At 42.8% G+C, this 22,608-nt stretch overlaps 1 protein-coding gene across 4 annotated transcripts in view; it reads left to right on the top strand.

Annotated features, from left to right (window-relative positions):
• LOC125459129 (uncharacterized protein C11orf24-like) overlaps positions 1–22,608 on the top strand; it is a 71,027-nt gene that overhangs the window by 42,469 nt on the left and 5,950 nt on the right. For 2 of the 4 annotated variants that reach the window (XM_048545081.2, XM_048545079.2), the window contains one exon: positions 20,758–21,015. In XM_048545081.2, coding sequence (XP_048401038.2) covers positions 20,796–21,015 — 220 coding nt within the window. In that variant the 5' untranslated portion in view covers positions 20,758–20,795. Of the gene's footprint in view, positions 1–2,804; positions 2,938–20,757; positions 21,016–22,608 lie in introns of those variants that run through there. The other 2 variants (XM_048545080.2, XM_048545084.1) reach the window with 2 other exon arrangements.

The raw sequence follows: 22,608 nt of genomic DNA on the forward strand, positions 1-22,608 counted from the left end.
TAGAAGTCTTTTTGTTGGGTACTGCAGCCTCTGTCCTCACAGTTCGAGACACTTACAGCACTCACTGTGCATGTAGTTGCAGTCATTTCCCGCCATTCTACACTTTTGATTTCCAGCACGATGGAAGGTAATAGTGAGTGCTCCTTAGCCAGCAGCCCCCAGCTGCATCTGAACATGTCAGTGAGCCCCATACATCCACATCCCCTTCCTGGTAGCCCATCCCTTAAACGCTGCAGGCTGCACAACTCCCCAGGTCCCTGTACCTGCCCAGCTTGCCCCATCTGAGGTGACCATGGCAGATAATGGCATACACTGCCTCCCCTACTTGAAGACAGGGTACTCCACTCAAATAATCCCCCTACATGATTCCCTTCCCAGGCATGCTTTACTGTATCTGTCCCTTGCAAATACTGTTGTCCCAGCTTCACAATGGTAATCCTCCATTCCTGCCACAATCCCAAAGACCTACTTGCTGACATGGATTCCAGTGGCAGTGACTGGCTTTGTCTTTCCCACCGTCCCACACCCTTAGACTCTTTCTGCTTTGTTTCTGTGAACAGACCCAACAGACTGACTGACTATGATCCAGACAGCTGAGTAACTTGAGCAAGCAGACCCAGAGAAGAGGTGCCCAGACCCCTGACTGGTGGCTGTACATTTTTTTACCCATCGACATTACTCCTGGTCCCCTTGAACTGGCTGCTATGGAGTCACGGGATTGGTTATGGCCCACTTGCTGGACTCTGGAGGCACAGAATCTCTGACTGGAATCCCTCTGGCTACAATTAGGTATTCGGTCAATCACCTGGACTGAAATCTGAGACTGCCCTTGACTTACTGGGCTATACCACCTGACTGATACCTCTTTGGTGAAGACTACTCCCCCAGAATTTTGAGATACAGCTGCATGCTGCAACGTTGCATGTTTGGTGTGTAAGCTGCTGTTGGGACATGGTGCAGGTGTGAGATTCACTTGGCACACTGCCATATACCCCTTTGACTGAGATCTTGTGATCAACAAGCCATGTTTTCTGGTCATGTAATTTTCACAGAAAGGCAAGGCATGGATGCTTTAAGCATGCAGATAGGCATTAAGAGAGAAAAGTGAGCAGTCCTGAGATGCACCTTGGTCCAGTTTGAGAGTTGGGTGCCTGACCTTATACTGAGTGTGTCTGTTGAACCTCTCAATACTAGTTGCCAGTGCATCCTGCAGCGCAAGTCTGTGATTCCGGAGCATACTGCTGGCGTATTAGAGCCGTGTGATGAAGATTCTGAGGGGTTTGCAGATGCTGGATACCGGTGTATGTGGACAATAGGTCATGTGACTGGCACTCACGAATCGTGCCCAGGTTTGCAGTTTGGTTATAGGCAACTGGAGCAAGTGGCAAATTGAATCCACCAAGTTTCGAGGTCACATTTAGGTTCTTGGTGAATCTGGTAAGACAGGAAGCTAAATATTAATGAGACAAACTGTGCCACCAAAATTCTATAAACCCCCTCAATTGACAACTCGCCATTACCTAGCAAGGAACGAGCATAAAAGATGGAGTGGGTTCTGCCGACATCAAGGTGGACTTTGTCGAGTTATTGTTCAATTCAGCCACCCATTTCACCATTCCTCACACTGCTCAGGCTCCTGTTAGGCTCCACCCAATGTGTGTTCCAATCTTTGTATTGCTAGTTTCTCCATATTCCAGTTTGAGAGCTAAGGGTTGGTATTCATGTGATTGGCCAACATGTTTCTCCATTTAAAACTTACCATAAGAAATGTCAAAACTGTAAAAATTGAGAAATAGAAAAATAAATCCAGGTAAGAATGTTGATTTGTGAAGCAAATTAAATAATTGATTAGTACGTACTGCTGTTGCATAGCAAGTAAGCTCAATTTTCAATAGTTACACTTCCATTTAGAGGATAAACCTCATAGCCATATGCCAGTCGCTTTCACCTTGGTGGTGGGAAAGGTTTTAGAATCAATAATTCAGGACGAAAGTAACATCACTTGGAAAAATATGATGAATCAGAGTAAACCAGTGCATTTTGTTAAAAGTACATCGTGTTTAAAAGTACTGAAGTAAGTTTGATTTGATAGATGTTTAAGGTAATTGTAGTTGTGGTATACATCAGTTTGACAAACTACAGTATAGCAGGCTTGAAACACGTGGAATAAAGGAACATTGGTGGCATGGATAAGAAGTTGATTGAGTGACAGGTACATGGTAATTAATGGTCATTATTCTATTGGAGGAAGATATACAGTGAGGTTCCCAGGATCAGCATGGGGTTTCAATGCTTTTCTTAATCTGAATTAAATCTTCTGATGCTATGAATACTGTTCTCTAAATGCTCCCCTACTGTTTGGGCAAAAAAATGTGGCAGCTGGAAGATAATATGGGTAAAATGTGTACTTTGGCAAGAGAAATAGAGGAGCTGCACTGAAGAACATTTAGTACCTAGTCAAGCCTTTCATTAATTCAGATCTCTGTTAATTGAATTTATAATCTACAGTATTTTACTTTGGGATGTACATACCCACAACAATTGGAACTAATATTAAAGATTAAGTCTACTGTGCAAAACATACTTTTGCACTAAACTAATACAATATACTTTGTGATAAAATGCTCCTATCCATACGAAACTGTCAGTACCTCCCAAATCCATACATGTCTGTTGAAAAATTAATGTTTTCCTTAATTAAGCTTTTTGTTTTTGAAAAAGTAGCCACAATTTTGAAACCAAACCTGCATAACCCCCTTCACCAATATAACCTGTTGCTCTTTCTCGTTTCCTCTCCTTGCCAGCTTGCTAAATACCTTCAGGTACCTGAAGCTAATGATCACCCTCCACCATTAGTAATCTGATCATCTGGGTGAGGCAATCCAATTGAACTTAATCCTGTCTAAGCCAATGTCCACCTAAGGAAACTTACAGTAGGTATGTGACAAATTGTCTCTCTTCTTTATTTGCTTCCACTCCCATAATGCCAACCCCAACCACACACCAAGGTGCTACTGAGGCGAGTTTAAAGCTCACCTTGCCTGTGCAATGACTGAAATTAGCAATATTTAAAAGAAAATAATTTTCAAGATGGGTATTCTACCTGGATCTCTTGTTTTCTTAAATTAACTTGTAATGTTGCAACAAAATTTTAATCTGTTCCTACATTTACATCCCTGTTAATTTGGTAGCTTGGGTGCAATAGGTACTCCCAAAACTAAACTCCTGTTTTTATTTTCTCCCTTCAATTGCCTAAGAAATTGTTGCAGTCATCTTGGGGTCTACCATGCAGCAGTGCCAAGCAGTTTCAGAGAATGAATCTGTATTCTGCTACTTTGGTAACAATAAGATTGTTGCTTCTTCACACCCTGTTACTCTGCAAACTTCAGTTTGGTGACCATGTAATTCTTAAATGTATGTTTGAAACTGAGCTATTTTCTACAGTATAGCTCTAATTTCCTTGGCGATTTTAATGACAGTAAGGTAGCAAACATTTCTTCACTATGGAGAACTGATCGTTGACAGTTGAACCTTTTTCTGATGAAGGGTCTAGGCCCGAAACATCAGCTTTTGCGCTCCTAAGATGCTGCTTGGCCTGCTGTGTTCATCCAGCACCACTCTTGGTTATCTCGGATTCTCCAGCAGCTGCAGTTCCCATTATCTCTGATCGTTGACCGATTTGTGCATTAGTCAGTTGAAGATGTGGGCTGAGCTGTATCAGGGGTAAAATGTGTATAGGTATTGAAATCCAAGCCAGCACAAGTGAATCTGTCAAGTTTTTATGAATAGCATCAGTCTGGTTTTCTCTCCACTGATGCTGTATTATTGGCTGAATATTTCCAGCTTTTTTCTGTTCTTATTTCAGATTACCAGCATCTGGCAATGCCTTGCTTTTACTATCAGGTTTAACAGAATCTATTCAAATGGTAGAGAAAGCAAATCCAAAAATCAAGTAATTAACGGATTATCTCAGTAATTTGTTATATATTTCAATTAAACTACATAACTGTTTAGAACCAAATACAACACTAATTTTTAATGCAGTTCGATTTTGTACTTGAAATAACTGCTCAGAGGCCAGTATCCAGTCCCCAGTCACCAGTTATTTATTTTTGCACAGGACACTGACTGTGGCCAGGCTGCTGAGAGTCAGTTGCCTGAACTGAGGAGATTCTGAATTCTCTGTTTATATTTTGTTTAACCCATGTGTGTAGGTTTGAGACGCGGTAAAAACACCAGGTGTGTAAATAACTATCGATTGATTTTCCTGGTTGTAAACTTTCATGTGACCAAAGAACCAGGAGCAAGCAGAGCCCAAGGGGCAATGCCTAAGTGATCAAAAAGTGAAGGGATCAAATTAAAGTAGAGTTGGAGGAGCACATAAAGCACTACATGCCCCACTGTGCCCACCTCTCCCGAAAGACTATCCACAGTGTCGGTGGATGCTGCATGCTCCTTCAGAGGGATACCAGGACACAAACCTAGCCACGGAAAAGGGCCACGTAGTCAGCTGCAATGACCTCCTCCACAGCCTGCTGCTTGGACCAGCTTGGCAAGCAATCCCATGCTTATATTAGTCAGCCAGGGCATTCCTGATTCGGGTTGTTAACCCAGGTCAGTCAACGATGCTAAACAACAGTACAGCGCAGGAACAGACCCTTCGGCCCTCCACACTTGCACTGACACGTTTTGCCCTTCCATGCCAAAACTGTCTTCTTTTACAGGATCTGTATCCTTCTATTCCCTTACTATTCATGTATTCATTCAGGTCTCTCTTGAATGCTGTTGCTGCGTCTGCATCCACCACCACCTCTGGCAGAGCGCTCCTGGTAATCGAACTCCTCTGCACAAAAAACATGCCTTGTACATCTTTTTAAACCCTTTCTCCCCCTTCCCCCCCCCCCAACCACTGAATCTTGAACATGTGTGCCCTGCTAAATGGCCCCTCCACCCTAGGAAAAAGCCTCATGCTTTCCACTCTATCCATTGCCATTCACAATCTTATAAACTTTTATCAGGTTGCCTCCTGCACTCCAGTAAAAGCAAACCCAGTCTATCCAATCTTTCCTCAGCCAAAATCCCCCATACCAGGCAATATTTCAACCCCCTAACCCTAGGTCCAGGAATATCAGGTTTAACCTGGTGCAGCGTCTTCTCTCCATCAGCAACTCTGCTGAAGCTATCCCCAGGGTGGTCCTGTAGTCAAACAGGTACCAGGACAGTTTGGTATCAAATGACACTGTCGGCTGCTTCTTTCAGCCGGCCTTCAATTTTTAAACTGCTTTTTCCGCTAGATCATTGGGCGATGGATGGTATGGAGCTGTCGTTATGTGCCGAATGTCATTCAACTTCAGAAAGACTGAAATTCCCTTCTGGTAAATAACATCCCATTGCCCATTACCTATACTTCCAGGAGTTTGCTTATCAGTAACAACGCTCACAGCTTTTCAATTGTTCTCATTGAGTTTGCCAAACGGACTTCATGCGCATCCAACCACTTCGATGAGCATCCAGAATAATCAGGAACGTTGAGCCCGTGAAGGACTGACACAGTTGACTGGGTTTACTTGGCCATTCCCATGAATGTAGGGCTGCCACTGGTGCCAAGTCTTGTCCTTGTTGGCACTCTGGGTACTGCCTCACCAACACAGCTACGTTGGCATCCAGCCCTGGGCACCAAACATACCTTTTTTGTTAGCAACTTCAAAATGGAAGCCCCTGGATCCCTGGTGGAGTTCGGCTAGTACCTGGCAGCAGCCTTTACTCAGGGCAATCACTCTTGCTCCCCAGAGTAATTTGTTGTCCTTTCCAGTGATCTGGTCTCACCAGATCCAGAAAGGTTTCAGTCCTGGTTGCGATGGCCCTTCTGCCTCTCCCCATTACCACTAGCTGTTTGAGCTTTGCTCGAACGCATCTTTTTGTGTCCACATTGGATATTGTCAGCGGTGACCAGAAGGGTGTCTGGGAAGTTTAAAACCAGAACGGACTCTAATGGAGGAGGCACCACCAGTGGAGTATCTGCCAGTGGGAGGTGGCTCACTGCATCCACATTAGCCGCTTGACTTCCTGGATAGTATTCTAACATGTACTTTTACACTCTGAGAACAAGGGCCCAATGCTGAATTCTACCGGAAGCTATGGGCAGTACTGCCTTGTCTTCCTTCAGTAGCTCTAGCAGGGGTTTGTGATCTGTTACTATGACAAATTCCTGTTCATAATAAGGTGCAGGTGGAATTTCCTCACACCAAAGATGACTGCTTCTCTACCTGGGCATTTTTGCATTCAGCACCAGCTAAAGCCTGGGAAGTATATGCTATGTGATGTTCCTCTCCCTTGAGATGGTGGTGAGCCAACACTATACAGATACCATATGGGGAGGCATTGCATGTCAGGCACTATCTCTCACTTCGGATTGTAGTGGGCCAACACCTTAGATGACGATAGCTGCTTTTTCACTTTTCTAGAGGCCGCTTATTAGCTATGCTACCAATTACAAGGCTGACCCTTTTTCAGTAGCAGGTATGAGGGTGCCAAGATGGAAGCACATATGAACTTTCCGTTATTTACTGACCAAGGAAAGACCTAGCCTCCGGTACAGATGTGGGAGCCGGGTCTCCTTTGATTGCCTTTGTATTATCTTCCAACAGGTATAGCCTGGTTTTGTCGACTCTGTAGTCCAAGTAGGTCACTGGAGCATCTGGAGCACACATGTTTCCCTTCTAAAGCATATACCTGCCTGGGAGAAACATTTGAGCGCTATGTTCAAGTTCTCCAAGTGCACTTTATTGATCTTCCGTGTTATTAATTCATCATCCAGATAAGTGGCAACAGGGGTAGCCGTTGTAAAATGTTCTCCATAGTCCACTGGAAAAGGTTGCAGGCTGTTGGTACCCAAATGGCAGACTTGTACATTGGGATATGTGTAATGTCCAGCTTTTGTAAAAAACAGCCACCCCACCCCCCACAAGCTAACTCTGTGTACAAGTCCTCGATGCGAGGAATAGGTATTTATTCAGCTGCGATAAGCGATTTACCATTCGTTTAAAATCCCCACAAAGGCGAACTGTGACACCAGGATTCACAATTGTTATGGCCAGTGCTGTCAATTTTGCAAACTGTACTGGTTTGATGATTCCTTCGCTCTGCAGCCTCCTGATTTCCAACTCTGCTTTTGCCTGCAAGGCAATTGGCACCAGGCAGGCCTTACAAAATCTCGGAATTGCATCCTGGTAAACATGTAATGTGGCTTTGCCCCTTTGATTGTCCCCAGCCCATCTTGAAAACTTATGGGTACATTAGGACTTTACTGAGGCAGCCATTTTCTAATTGAAGAATGTTGACACAATCTAGGTGAATCTTTCTCAATGAATTCCGCCCCAATAGGCTTTGGCCCAAGCTTCTTAGTACCATCGGTGGTAACTACACCAACTGCTTCTCATAGGAGGCTGGAACTGAAGCGTTACCATTGATTTATCATGGTTCCCCAGTGTATATTCTCAGTCTGGCTGAGGTCTTCCGCAAACTTTAGGTTTCGAGACCTGAGCAAATCTTGTTAATCGCAGGCTCTGTAACCATAGATACAGCTGCCTTGGTGATTAATTTTAATCAGTTCCGACTTGGATGTCATTAAGTAATTTAGTTGTTCCAACCCACCTGCAGGAGGACTTTCTAGGGTGTGTATTCTCTTGGGTATCATCCCACAAGTTTTCTCACACACACCAGTCCTTGTAGGACTCCTTTGCTATCTCGAGTCTGCTTACCAGCAGCAACTGCAATGGGTTGCAGGCCCAGGTCCTAAAGAACTTTTTAGCCTCTTGGCCAAGGCTTGTTTTTGTTATGTGGTTCAGCTGTCTTCTGTCCGAGGATCACTCTCCTCAGCACATGTCTTGCGTGAGGCTCTGTGAGTGCTTACACTCGTAGAGTTCCCCAAGTTCAGTTAGATAGCTGAGGGTGTCCACTTCCGTTGGGATGCCTTGTGGTTCCCATTCTCCACTTGCAGCATTTTCTAATGAAAAAGCCAGTTGTGGTGCCAGTTTGAAGCCCAGTTGGGCTTCACCTAGTAGGCGCTTCTATATGGGTTACATTATTAATCCCACATACCAGATGGTCTCTCAGCATCTCATTCACATTTAACCCAAAATCACATGCCTGCGCCAGTCATCTTAACCTTGTCAAAAATCCCAATACAGATTTCCGCCGGTTCTGTAACAGCTGAGTAACAGCAATAGCATCACAAGATTAGAGGAAGTTGAGGGTCGCAATATTCCTTAACCAACTCCATCAACTCTTGGAAGGTTTCAGTGTCTGGTGTGTGTGGGAAAGTTAAATCCTTGTAACCAACAATGCTGCAGGTCTGCAAGCAGTCAGAAGGATTATTCATTGCTTTTCATTTGACTGGAAGACAATTGCATTGTTTCCACATACTGGGCCCAGTCTTCAATGGCAGGCTCAAGTGAGTCAAGCTTCCCAAATAAAGGCATGATGCCAGGAATACTTACCCCAACTCCAAAATGCCTGCTGTGAGTGAATGTTCTAAAGGCACGTAGTGTTTTCTCCCGTTGCTGCTGAAATAACTGCGCAGAGGCTGGTGTCCTGTCACCAAGTCCCCCTTTATTTACTCATGCACAGTACACTGGCTATGGTCAGCCAGCTCGGACTCAGTCCCTTGAACCCGTGAGGAGATTCTAAATCTCCAGTTATTGGTGTTCGGCCTGGGCTTCCTGAGTGGGCTTGCTAACTTGGGTTAGTTAAGGGTCTCTGTCACCAAAGTCCCCCTGGTTCCAATCACCTAGAATTCTAAAAGTCAGCATGTGAAATGAACAATTTTCTCCTAACTGTATGTAAATGCAATATATTCTCACTGTGATCTTCTTCATAATTTTGTTTTCCGATTCTCACTGTGATCTTGAAAATTTTGTTTTCTGGTTCTTAGGATTTAGAATCAAGTTACATTACTACTGCTCTTATTCTCTCGGGTATGCACTGTAGAGGCTACTCTTCTGTACTATTACTATGACTACAAGGATGTTTGTTGTGTGCAAATGCGTAGCACAGATTTCTTACTATATCAATATAGCCGACAAAGCTGGGAAGGGTAGTATTAAACTATGCAAATAAATATTGTGCCAAGATTAGATACCAGGTGATTAAAATCTGAATTGATGCCGTATGCTTTGGCTTTTGATCTCCTTCTGGTTTTCGTGATGTTGTGGCATAGTTGTTATGTTACTAGACTACTATTCCAGCCAGGCTAATATTCTCATACACATGGGGTTGAATTCCATCATGATAGTCAATAGAATTTTAATTCAATAAAATCTAGACTTAAAAAGCTCTGCTGAAGCACATAGACAGAAAATTCCCAACATTTGCAGTGTCAATTTTGGGGACTTTCATGGAAGAGTTTCATGGGAGTTTGTATGAGTTTCAGTAGGTTTTCTCACATAATTTTATACTGCTCCTCTCATGAAGTATGTTCCATGCCTCCATGGTAGCACTCGGGCACTATCTTGAGCACACCGATGCTCTTCAGTGTGGAGAAAATATCTCGGGCGTCTGCTGCGTCAGTGCTGTATTTAAAACCAAGTTGTAAGACTGCAAGCCAGCAGTCTGACTTGATGGTTTCAATGTGTTACGACTTGAACCAGAGAGCATTAATTAGAGACAGGTTGTGCTCCCCTGCCCTCCAAATCGAGGATCGCTGATTGGGACGTGGAGGTCCTGGTGGACGCAGTGGTGGAGTAGTGGGCCATCCACTTTCCTCGGAGGAGCGTTAGATGTTGTGAAGGATTCCAGCCTGTAATATTAACTTCTATTCAGGAACAGGAAAAATGAGAAAAGATCAAACCAATAAGCTGCTGTCAGGACGACATAAGGGATGCTTGCATCAACACATCAGTCAAAAAACGATGCGTTCATCCAACTCAGTTCATTTGATAGTGTTTGCCAAATAAATCCTGTAGAAGTTGTTGTGGCCAATGTTAGTATGGGATACTGAAGGTGATGAACCTGCTGATCAATGTCCTCAGTTTCTTAATCGGTAGAATGCTGCGGCTCTCCCAGATCCTCATTGTCTATCAGTTGGTACCCTTGATGCCAGTTTTCCAGAGCACAGCATGAAATACTTATGTATCACACTTTGTCTGTACTGTATTCTGGAGCTGTAAAAGCATGGAAACCTCATCTTATGATGGCCAAGGTGAAGGAGATTGTTCCTTTGCATTTGTGCTTGGCTTCGTGATGTGGTGCTCTCACCACGACCTGTTCACAGTTTCTAGCCCCCTGTGGCATCTGGAATGCATGACTGATGCCTGAGTTACTGCACCTCACTCCAACGCGATCTATCAAAGAGTAAACACTATGGGCAATGTTCCCTCTAAGCTCTAGTCTGAGGTTCAGCTCATATGTTGACTTCCATTTTCAGAAGCTGTTGTCACCTAACCTTGAATGTCTACACAGCAAAAGGAAAATCTAGAGGGACAATGACTAAGGGCCTCCTGCACTTTGTGCTCATTGTGAAGACTTTTTGCTGGAAAGTCTGCATATGAATGCTGCTTCCCATTGGTTGGGAGTAGCTGTTGGTCTGGGGTCTTCCAGCTGCATGTGTTCCTTATTGCTCATGGGAGCTCATAATGCAGCATCCACAGAGGCGACAACAGAGGCTTCCCTGCCTGCATCTGTTACAATGAGACCATGTGGGGAATATCAAAGACAAAACAGTTCCTCAATAGTGTGATCACTCAGCAATCTCAACTCACACAGCTGACAGTTAACCATCAGTCCCCAAATATTAGAACATGGAGGCATCCAACAAGATGGGCAATGGGAAGCATCTAGAAAGGCCTTTTGTAAAATAAACCTGGTTCAGATGTATGCTAGCATGAATTGTAAGTGTAATAGAAACAAAGACAACTTCTCCTCCCACACATTACCTAAGATAGGCAGCATTGTATGTGAGAGCATGTCATGAAGTATTTAGAGTTTAATGTGCAAGAAAAACAGCTCTGGCTCCTCGTGCAGCCTGAGCGCCTTGATGGGCCCCTATCATTCACAAGTTGAGGTCAGGCCCGGAGACAAATAAAAATGATCCACACATGCTTGCTCTGGTGGCGGCTACCTCTCATTTTCCATTGCATATTCTTAATTTCTCTCTCACTTTCTGTCTCTTTCTGTGAAGCGTCTCATGCAAATGTCCAGCAGATGAGCCGTCACTGCCTCTTATGATCAAGAAATGGCTCAAAACACTGGTTTCTGCATAAGCTATGGGTCCTGTAAAAGCTCAGTCAGTAGTATGGAAGATTCACCTGGCACAGAAGAAGATGGGTGTAGTTGTTGGAGGTCAATCATCTCAGTCCAGGGACATTATTGTGAGAGTTCCTCAGGATAGTGTCCGAGGGTTGACCATCTTTAGCTGCTTCATTAATGACCTTCTCTTCAAAATACATTCAGAAGTGGGATGTTTGTTGATGATTTCACAATGTTGAGCACCATTCACGTTTACTCAGATATTGAAGTATCAGCAGTCACTCACTTGGCTCCTCTGACAGCATCTTCCAAACCTGTGAGCCATACAGCCTAGAAGCACAAAGGCAACAGATGCATGGACCATCACCACAACCTGCAAATTCCCCTCCAAACCATGTACCATTCTGACTTGAAACAACGTCACCATACCTTCACTTCATCTGAATCAATATCCTAGCTCTCCCTTCCTAACAGTACTCTGGGGGTCTCTACACCACAAGGACTTCAATGGTTCATGAAGTTAGCTTACTGCAGCCTTCTCTAGGTCAATTGGGGATGAGCAATAAATCCTGGCCTAGCCAACGATGTCCACATAGAGTCATACACATTGCACATCCCATGTACAATTGTTAAAATTTGAATAATTTTCTGTAATTCTTTTGGTTGTTCTTTCTGAATGTATCTGAACACAAGCATGGTCGACATTCTCAGGTATCCCAAAACTATTCAATTGTAAGTTGACAAGTTATAGATATATCAGTTAGAAATTCGTTCATTTTAAAAAATAGTCATTATTTGGATGTAGGCATAATGACAGATATTATCCTTTCCCTATTTGGCATAGGGCTGAGTTCTTGAAGCACCGAATAGCTTAATAGAGCACAGGAGAACTCTGAGTCAAACACGCTGGGCAGCAGTGGATTGGGAGGTGGACGGGACCTTTAGGGTAGAAAAGTTTGAGGTGAAGAGCCCATCACTGTCCTGACCCAAACTCTATCTCTCAACACCCGCTTAAGTGCCAAAGACAAACTTCATGTCAGCGGACGTAAAACCTTTAAGGTACTATTTGACAGTCTCAGTCCACCATCATCTGTCTTCAACCACTGATGGAAAGTGATGTCATATCCTATCTGACGTCTAGACCTGTCAAACTCACTGACAAGACTGACCAACTTCACTCTGTTCTGAGGTTCCACGAATGATATCTTTTCTAGGACGACAGCAAGATCAATTCTGCCAGGGGCACTGGGGAGCTGTTAGTTGCTTGCTAATTGTGTCTGCCATGACTTAATTGTTTGCACTCTCATCTGAGTTCATTCAAGTTTCACACCAAGACATAAATGCAAAGATTAAGGCTGCCATACTGAGGGACTGCTATACTGTTGGACCTGCCATCAGAACTAAGGTCCTCCTCTACCTTCTCTCCCAGGTAAACGTAATAGATCCTATGACACTATTTTGAAGGAATAATCCCATATGACATGACTAACATTTATCCTGCAATTAACATCACCAAAATAGATTGTCTGGTTATTGTCACGTTGCTGTTTATGAGAAGTTACTATTCAAAATTCTCTGCTGTTTGCAACAGTACCAATACTTCAAAACTTCATTGTCCGTAACATACATCGAAACATCCAGTGCTTTAGAAAGATGCTGTTGTGAATATTTTGTTAGAATTAATTTTTAGTTTTAGTAATTCAAGTATATTTGGAGAAAATGGAATAAATGGAGTTGGACCACAAGGAGGCCCGTTACACTTGACCTCTTAAAGCAAATGATTTCAACTTTATAATGACTAGAAAGACAGTATAGAAAGTTAAGACCAGAAACGACAATGGGCTTGCTGAGCTGGAAACGTGATGCCTATGTTGTTCGTAAATACAGCGTAGCCCAGAGAAATTTCTTTGTTTTGAGAGTTAAAGCTAAATTAGTTAAAGCTTTCAATTAACTTTGAAAAGCTGTAAGCTCACTGCTTCACCAGATTAAGAAATAAATTGTAAATGAGGAATACTTAATCTAAAAGTGAGATGAAGTGTATTTTTGAGCAGACTATAATGGTATGGAGATGGGTGGAGCTTAAGATGATCATCTGGTTTCTATTTATCACTAGTTTGCCTGGAGAGGAGATAGGAAATAGTGTTTCAGACAGCAGAAATGCTTCTATTGTTGGGTGAATGGCTGGTTTGCAATGTAGACTAACGCCCTGCTTAATGGATTAAATTCTTGCATCGGCTGAGGTTACCATGACGGATTATTCTTCTCAATCTCTTCCCTCACTTGAGATGTGGTGACCCTCCAGTAAAACCACCACCAGCCGCCTCTGAGGAGAGAGTAGCCCCATCGTCTGATAGGACTATGGTGACATTACCTTTTACCTTTTATTAGTAGACTGCAGCTGGTTTGGGCTCAGAGGAAGCTCTAGAGGGTACTGAAATATTTTGTTTAGACAGTTAAAGCTATAAGTTATTCCTGTGAACTATTGTTGTTTCAGTGAAGCTGCGAGTGAATTGGACAAAGCCCACAAGCTGTATTTACTTGATGGAGCTAAGAAAGAACGGAACTGAGACAAATTCAGCCACAGCTACGTGAAACTAGCTGTTTGATTAAAAAGCTGAAAGTATGTTTAACATTAGATATCCTGGAGAACTCTCAAGTTCTGGGGAGTGCTATCTTGGGAGAGATAAAACTACAAGACATAAGCAATCATTGAGACAATCTGAGTTGAAGAGGCTTTGAGGCTCTTCCAAAGTTAGATCGTTAAAAGTGAAGAATTATAAACCCGTGCAAGGGAGACAAGAGTGCTAATGAGATTTGGTGACCTGCAGTGTCGCCAGCACGTGGGTGGGGGGATCTATCTTGACCACATTGGTCATTTCAAATGTAGTTTGTTGGGATTTTTGACCTCATTTTTAATGTTACCTGACATTTACCACATATTAATTCTGAAGGTTACCATCTAAGTTTTATATATAGTGTGCAGGGTTTAAAACCACTGCCTTACCTGTTAAATAAATTGACATTACTGCTTAAGTTTATTTTGTTCACATTTGTATAACATTTTAGGTGTTCAAAATTCACTCTTGGACTTATGCCACTTAAATGTTCTTATTCTTGGTTCATCCACATGTTCTACTTTTTAAAACGTTATAGTTTATCATGCCAAGTTAGAATAAAGATTCAGCTTGTTCAGTATTCCCCACAACTGAGACCATAACAGTATATAAATATACATTTTCAAAGCAAATAAATGAATGGCTGTCTGACAGATTCATGGTTATTTTTACTGAAATAAAGTTTTTATTTCCAGATTTTTAATCTAACGTTAAAATTCTCAAACTTATTGGAATCCATATTCTCCTCCATAGTACTAATTCGGTAACATAACTTCCAAAATATCATATCCAGACTAAAGAATTGCCTCTTGAGCAATGAGATAATGTCTGCAAGATTAACATCCAGTTTGAACTTCAGTACTACTGTCTACAAGTCCGGAAGACTCCCTAACCACCATTCTGATCCGTAAATTGCATGTATGTGTTTTACACTGTTTGATCTATAAAGCAGTGATCTGGAGTTTTGAGGTTGCTTTTAAACACAAACCTGATGTCTTGCGTCTTTTAACAGGTTGTATCAATCCTCAGTCAACCTGCCTCAGTAGACTGAATCAAAAAAAATGGCTGTTTATGTCCTGCAGAATGGGCAACACCAATTTGATTGACAGTGATTTTACTTCATGGCATTGTGTCTATTCTGGTGAAGATTACATCCTGGACCTGTAGACCATCAGCTGAAGCTGTACGTGTAGAGTAACCAGGCATGTTGAGGATGTTGGGGGTGGTGAAGTAATGAATTTTATTATACCTCGACTTGAAAATAAAGTTTAATCACCTCATGTTATTAATATAGCAGCATTTTCTTTGTGTTAAGCTGCTAATGGCATCTTAAGTACATCACAATCCCTTGACATATTTGTGCTGTCTGTTGCAGCTGCTTCCCAGTTTAATAGCAGTGAACGGCCATGCTAATGACAGATGACCATAATGACATGAACTGAAAGCTGTTTTAAGAGATTTTATTATGTTAGTTTGTTTAGTAATTTATTTTCATAATCAGCAACAACTTGCAGTTGTGGCCAGTTTTTTGGAGGAATTCTCACTGCAAGCCCAATGAGATTGACCAAACTTGGCTGATGAAGCATGTACTTCTCCACACTCACCTTCCTCACCCATCCACCCTGTGGCATCCCTCCTTTCTGGTTTTGTCCCTATTTTAGCATGTGCCCATTCCATAATAACTGGGCAGACATCAGCAATTCATTGAAAGACCAGAATTCCTATGGCCCATGCAATATTTACAAGGCTGTTGTATACCCAGACAAGCACTGGCATTCCAAAGCTGCCCTGCTGCGTGACTGACATTCAGATTGAAGATGTCACAGCAGGGGAGATGCTGTTGCAAATCTCCTGCAGGAGCTGGAGGTCCTGGTGGAGGGGCTGGTACATTAGTGGTGCATCTTCTTTCCAGCAGAGGAACCCACCAGAGGTTGCTGGCACAGAGAAGCAACTCTTAATGCTGCAAAAAGGCCACGAACCTTCTGAGCTCTGCCAGGATAAATGTCACTGCCTACTCTCTGTTTCCTCACACTCACTCAAAATATCTACTGCACTCACTTGTCACCAAGGCTGATGTTCAACTACTCCCACAGTTGTCTGTAACTTCTTCGCTCATTTGCTGTTACCCACCTCTTCCCCAAACATCACACACCACTAACCTGGCATGGCCTCTGTACTACTGTCTGTCTTCCTCAACACATCAATACTCACTTGTAACAGTATTAACAGCTATGCCACCCATTTGAAGCTAGAGTACTCCTGACTGTAGTCAACCCCAATCCTACATTACACCATTCCCATCCGTGCTGTACCATTCCACCTCCCTTCCAAATTACATTCAGCCCCTTCACAATTGTGTAATCCATGAACTGTGTGCTTGTCTCTGCATCCCCCTTCCAATGCTAGTTGCTGGTGTATCCTGCAATGCAAGTCAGCGCTTCCTAAGTGTCCTACACGTGAATTGACATGGTGCCATGAAGATTCTGTTGGATGCCAGTGTCTGTAGATGAGGGCTGCGTGCAACTGATGCCTACAGGCTGTGCCCTGAGATGCTGTTCACTGCTGAGTAACACAGATGCTCCTCACAGTCAGCAGTGAGCTGAAGTCTCCTGGAACCTGCTCTGACATCCATACTGACAAAGCTCACTTTTTTGCTGAAGCTGTCAAGATAGGAAACTGAGTATTAATGAGGCAAGCTGTGCTTTTAATAGGGAGCTTACCAAACAATAATCCCCCTTGATTGGCAACTCACTGCTATCTAGTGAAAACCTGCCCTCACCGCCCCCTCCTCAGCCCATGTATCAAAGATGGAGACTGAGACACTCCCAATGTCAAAATAAGCCTCAGTGGGCTTCTGACGTAAGTCTGCCACAAACTTCATCATTACCCATGCTGTTCAAATCCTAAGAAGGTTTCGCCCATTATCAAACATTAAGCCAAAAGAGGAGCTATTTGGACAGATGAAGAAAAGTTTAGTTAGAGAGAGTAGGTTTTGAGGAACATCTTGGAGGACAAAGGGAAGCCAGAGATTTAGGAATTTCTGAGCTAATGGCAACAAACACATGGTGATGGATGGACTTGATATGAATTAGCATATGGAAGCAATGTTTTGTATGGGCTGAAGTTAATGGAGAATGGAAGGCTGGCAACTGAACAGTGGGATCAGTCTAGATGTAACAGTAGCGAGGACAAATATAAAAAAAACCATGTTTTGCTGTGTTCGTATAAAGCATTGGTGAGGCCATATCTGGAGGACCACGTACAATTTTGGTTTCCTTGTTTACAAAAAATATAAATGCATTAGAACTAGCTCAGAGAATATTCATGAACCTGGGAGTGAATGGTTATCAGGGGTAGGTGAGAACATGGAGGTGAGGCCACAATCAGATCAGCCATGATCTTGTTGGATGACAGACCTGACTGGAGGGACTAAGAGGCCTGTTCTTATTTCAGATGTTTATATGTAATAGTTCAGAAGCAATGGAGTTTAAGTGGGCCAAAGATGACCATCATTATGAAGGTCAAAGCATGCCAAATTGGTAATTGACAGGATATCAGGTCAGCTATTCTGGACAAGTTAGAATCCCGAGATTGCAAGTGATCTAGTTTAGCCTCAGACCCTAGTTGGAAGGAAACTTTGGAGTTACTGGGTGGGGAACAGAGCTTATAGTAGAGACTGAAGACGGTGGCTTTGTTCCTCTCGATAATTTCTGTGGGTCAGTCCCTGAATCTCAGCCAAGCAGTGTGACAGATCACTCATGACCTCTCCAGAACTTTACATCATCTTGCTTTAGGAGAATATTTGCACCCAGAACAGGGAGAATAAAGAATTACTTACCTGTGCAGATGGATGCTTGAAAAACAATGAATCATTTGACGTGGCTCAAATTGGGAAGCTGACTTTAGTAAAGATTGTGATGAAAGCTTATGTCTTCCAGGCGGAGGCACTCTTGAGTCATAAACAGACAAAGTGTTTCAGATAAGCAGCCAGTGCAGAATTAAAAACTTTTGATTCTACTCATACAGCCACTTTAACTATTCTTTATACAGACGAAGCTAGTTCTTAATATTCAAAACAGTATCAAACTTAAAACAGATCTGATCGGAAACTCCATTGTTCTTGTATGCCAACCCTTTCCTTTCTGCTGCATACTATTCCCCTGCTAGATCAGGCAGGTTCATGCATATTCTGTCTTCATAACCACTGCTAGAATATGTGCCAAAGAGCTTGGGGTGACTCACCTGTTGATTAATTTTTATATACTTTATTTTTTTAACAGGGAAGCATTAAAGCACATTCATGTCCCGAGTCAGCAACATTGCCAAAATTAGTAAAATTTGAGTGAGGTTATGGGTATACCCTGTGGCAAATCCCTTGGGGATTTTGCCTTTCATAATAATTTTATATAATGTACAAAGAAATTAAAATTATACTTGGGCAAAATATATTTCATAAAAGCCTAACTCACGCCAGTTTAGTTTCAATCTTGGAGTTTTGAGTCATTTTTTACCTAGTATGTACATGAAACACAGCCTCAAATATTATGTTAAGACGCTGGCTATATGGTATACAGCAATTGACATAGTTGGTAGAAAGCTCAATTTCATGATCCTTTTAACTTAGAAGCTTTCTGGATACTGGGAGAGTTGAGTTAATGTAGCTCCTGACTAATTCTCAACTAAAGCTCTCCACTCTCAGCATTTGACAGAATTTCCAGAGCAGCAATGAGAGCATAGTTTGCTGTAGCTAGACCACACAGTACCTCAAACCAGTTCCACCATTCCATAAAATCATGGTTGATCTTCCAGCACAATTCTGCTTCCCTGTTCTAATTCCCATATTTCATGATTCCAGAGATGATGTTTGAAATAAGACTGCCTCTGATAACTTGTGTTGCAGTTGTTTCAAGCTTTTCCTTGAATGATTTACAGTAGAGATAAACTTCTTTAATATTGTCCTGGTTGAAGCACCATAATGCTGCCATAACTAATGCAGCTGAGATTGCTTTTTTGCATACAAGCATTTCTCTCTGCCTACTGTTCTGCATATTCTTGTCATGTTGCTAACTTGAATACTTTTGGATAGAGACCCTGTATGTTAAGGCAGCCACTATACATTCAACTCCTCAGCTGTCTTTTACTCCGCAGATGTTGATCTAAAATGCTGTACATTTCCTCCAGTTTTGCTTAGTTAAGTTTTCCAGTGGTTATAGGTTTTTTTAAATTCTATTATCTTCTTTAATTATTGTGAGCACTGTGGATTCAGCTAAGAGATCAGCTGGTCTACGGAAAGCTTTTTTTTCCAGGAGAGAAATTCATTTCCATTCTCCAGACTTAGCTGCACTTGGCAAAATACATTTCACATTACAACACAGATATTGCTGCTAAACAGTTTCCACTGCACAGTAACAAATCCATTCCAAATCCAGAGGAGAAATCCAGGAGAAAAAAAGGCTTACTGGAGGTGGGCTTTAATACTGATACAGGTTAATAGTCAGGAAAGAAAGGGTTGTGGTTAATGCCCACTCCACAAAATGGTGGTGTATGCTTGTGTCAGTTTTAATTCCTGATTTTGAGTTAACTGTCAACATCATAATTTACTAATGTTATTAATATGGGGTGAGGTAAGCAAATGCTGAAGGCCACTGAAGAAGACTTCAGGAGGTCATACACAGGTCAGCAGAATAGCAATAGTGGATAAACCAGCCTTTGATAGTGCTCTCCTGCTCCCCTAAAGACTTAGTAGACCCTTTTAAACTTATCCCGCCACGGAGCTGATGCATTTTAATTTAAATTAATCAATCTACAATTGAAAGCGACTCTCAGTAACAACAATCATGAACTAATTAATTCTTACAAAAACCCATCAGGTTCATTAATGTGTTTTGGAAGAAAATGTACCATCTTTACCTTTTCTGGCCTACGTGCCTTTAGACCCACAGTAAGCTGGTTTATTCTTGACTGGTCTCTGAAATGATGTTGTAAATTACTGTGTTCAAGAGAATTGGAAATCGGTAACAAGTGCTAGCCCTGGCACCAGCATCCCCATCCTATATGAAAGAATAAATAAAACTCAACTTAGTTAAAATCAATATAAAAGCTTTAGCCATTAGAAGAAAAACTACTGCCCATGCTGACTAAAGATTAATGGGTTTCTGCGGATCTTCTGCTTAAGTTATAGTGGCCAATTGGGAACCCCCACTCCCAAATTTTACCTGTTGTCTTGGTATCTGTAATTTATAAATGCAGCATCTGTCTGTGTTGTACCTCTTTGTGCAACAAAATAAGACAGCATATTTTCCAGAAAACTAATTTGAAAGCAACACCATGACTATAGTCCCGTGTATATATGGGCCCTTGTAATTGAGGATCAGATTTTTCATGGCGCCATCAATGTCATTCCTTACCATTTGACAAAAGGTGTGATTTTCTCAGTGAAGGGGATAATAAGGTATAGAGCTGGATGAACACAGCAGGCCAAGCAGCAACAGAAGAGCAGGAAAGCTGACATTTTGGGCCTAGAGCCTTCTTCAGAAATTCAGATTTCTGAAGCAGGGCCTAGGCCCAAAACGTCAGATTTCCTGCTCCTCTGATGCTGCTTGGCCTGCTGTGCTCATCCAGCTCTAACCCTTGTTATTTCATTTTCTGGGTGAACTTGATTTTTGTGTGCCCATCCAACAAAGGTAAGTTGGTACTAGGAGGCACTTTATTTACAAATGACTTAGTTGAGAACTCGAAAACAGTCCATGGAAACACTACAATCAAATATTCAGCAACGCTGAGATTTGAACTCAGCAGCACAGTCCAATATCCATGTATGGATTATCAGGCCTTCTCATCAGAAATCAATGTCAAACAATTCTGTAACCATATTTTGAATATGTTCTTTCTCTTTCAGAATTGGCAAAGAACAATCCGAATTGGATCAGCCTTTCCATGATTCTATTATACTACAGTTCTGGCCAAACACAGATTCCTTTCGGAATTTCCTCAAACATGTGGACCCCTCTTGGTCTGTTCCTTTACATAACCATTTCCTCTTTGACAGTGAGCTCAACCTACAGTTTACAAAATAATGGAATCAAAGTGCTGAAGTCTCTTCACGTCAGTGGTGCGAAGGAATGTAACCAAACTTGTAGCATTATAGCAGACCGAGGTAAAGTATGCACTGTATCAGTGTTCACAAATCAATGCAAAGGAATTCTATCAGAGAATGTTTCAATCACTGCTGACATTCTCCTGACCTGTACGTGACTTCCTGAAATCATTTGCACTCCTCTTCAGCATTTGCTAGGCCAATTTGCATTTGTGCATTATGAGGAACTTTTGATATTGATTGTTCAACTGCAATCAAGATTAGCATACAATACCAATTTGAGGAGCATGAATCAACCCTAACTCTTTCTTTCATCTCTAGTAGCCGAAGTAGTTGGTTAATAGTATCAGAGATAATGGGAACTGCAGATGCTGGAGAATTCCAAAATAATAAAATGTGAGGCTGGATGAACACAGCAGGCCAAGCAGCATCTCAGGAGCACAAAAGCTGACGTTTCGGGCCTAGACCCTTCATCAGAGAGGGGGATGGGGAGAGGGAACTGGAATAAATAGGGAGAGAGGGGGAGGCGGACCGAAGTTGGAGAGTAAAGAAGATAGGTGGAGAGAGTGTAGGTGGGGGAGGTAGGGAGGGGATAGGTCAGTTCAGGGAAGACGGACAGGTCAAGGAGGTGGGATGAGGTTAGTGGGTAGCTGGGGGTGTGGCTTGGGGTGGGAGGAAGGGATGGGTGAGAGGAAGAACCGGTTAGGGAGGCAGAGACAGGTTGGACTGGTTTTGGGATGCAGCGGGTGGGGGGGAAGAGCTGGGCTGGTTGTGTGGTGCAGTGGGGGGAGGGGACGAACTGGGCTGGTTTAGGGATGCAGTAGGGGAAGGGGAGATTTTGAAACTGGTGAAGTCCACATTGGTACCATATGGCTGCAGGGTTCCCAGGCAGAACACCTCCGCTCAGTTCGCAACAAACAACTGCACCTCCCAGTCGCAAACCATTTCCACTCCCCCTCCCATTCTCTAGATGACATGTCCATCATGGGCCTCCTGCACTGCCACAATGATGCCACCCGAAGGTTGCAGGAACAGCAACTCATATTCCTCCTGGGAACCCTGCAGCCATATGGTATCAATGTGGACTTCACCAGTTTCAAAATCTCCCCTTCCCCTACTGCATCCCTAAACCAGCCCAGTTCGTCCCCTCCCCCCACTGCACCACACAACCAGCCCAGCTCTTCCCCCCCCCACCCACTGCACCCTAAAACCAGTCCAACCTGTCTCTGCCTCCCTAACCGGTTCTCCCTCTCACCCATCCTTTCCTCCCACCCCAAGCCACACCCCCAGCTACCCACTAACCTCATCCCACCTCCTTGACCTGTCCGTCTTCCCTGGACTGACCTATCCCCTCCCTACCTCCCCACCTACACTCTCTCCACCTATCTTCTTTACTCTCCATCTTCGGTCCGCCTCCCCCTCTCTTCCTATTTATTCCAGTTCCCTCTCCCCATCCCCCTCTCTGATGAAGGGTCTAGGCCCGAAACATCAGCTTTTGTGCTCCTGAGATGCTGCTTGGCCTGCTGTGTTCATCCAGCCTCTCATTTTATTATCTTTAGTTGGTTAATAGTTTTATTTTTGCTTGCACTATATGCCTAATTTATTGTAGCAAGTTTCTGATGATGTAGCTAATTGACCATCTTTTGAAACTGC

This window comes from Stegostoma tigrinum, chromosome 17, assembly GCF_030684315.1.
Source record: "Stegostoma tigrinum isolate sSteTig4 chromosome 17, sSteTig4.hap1, whole genome shotgun sequence".
Classification (NCBI taxonomy): Eukaryota; Metazoa; Chordata; class Chondrichthyes; order Orectolobiformes; family Stegostomatidae; genus Stegostoma; species Stegostoma tigrinum.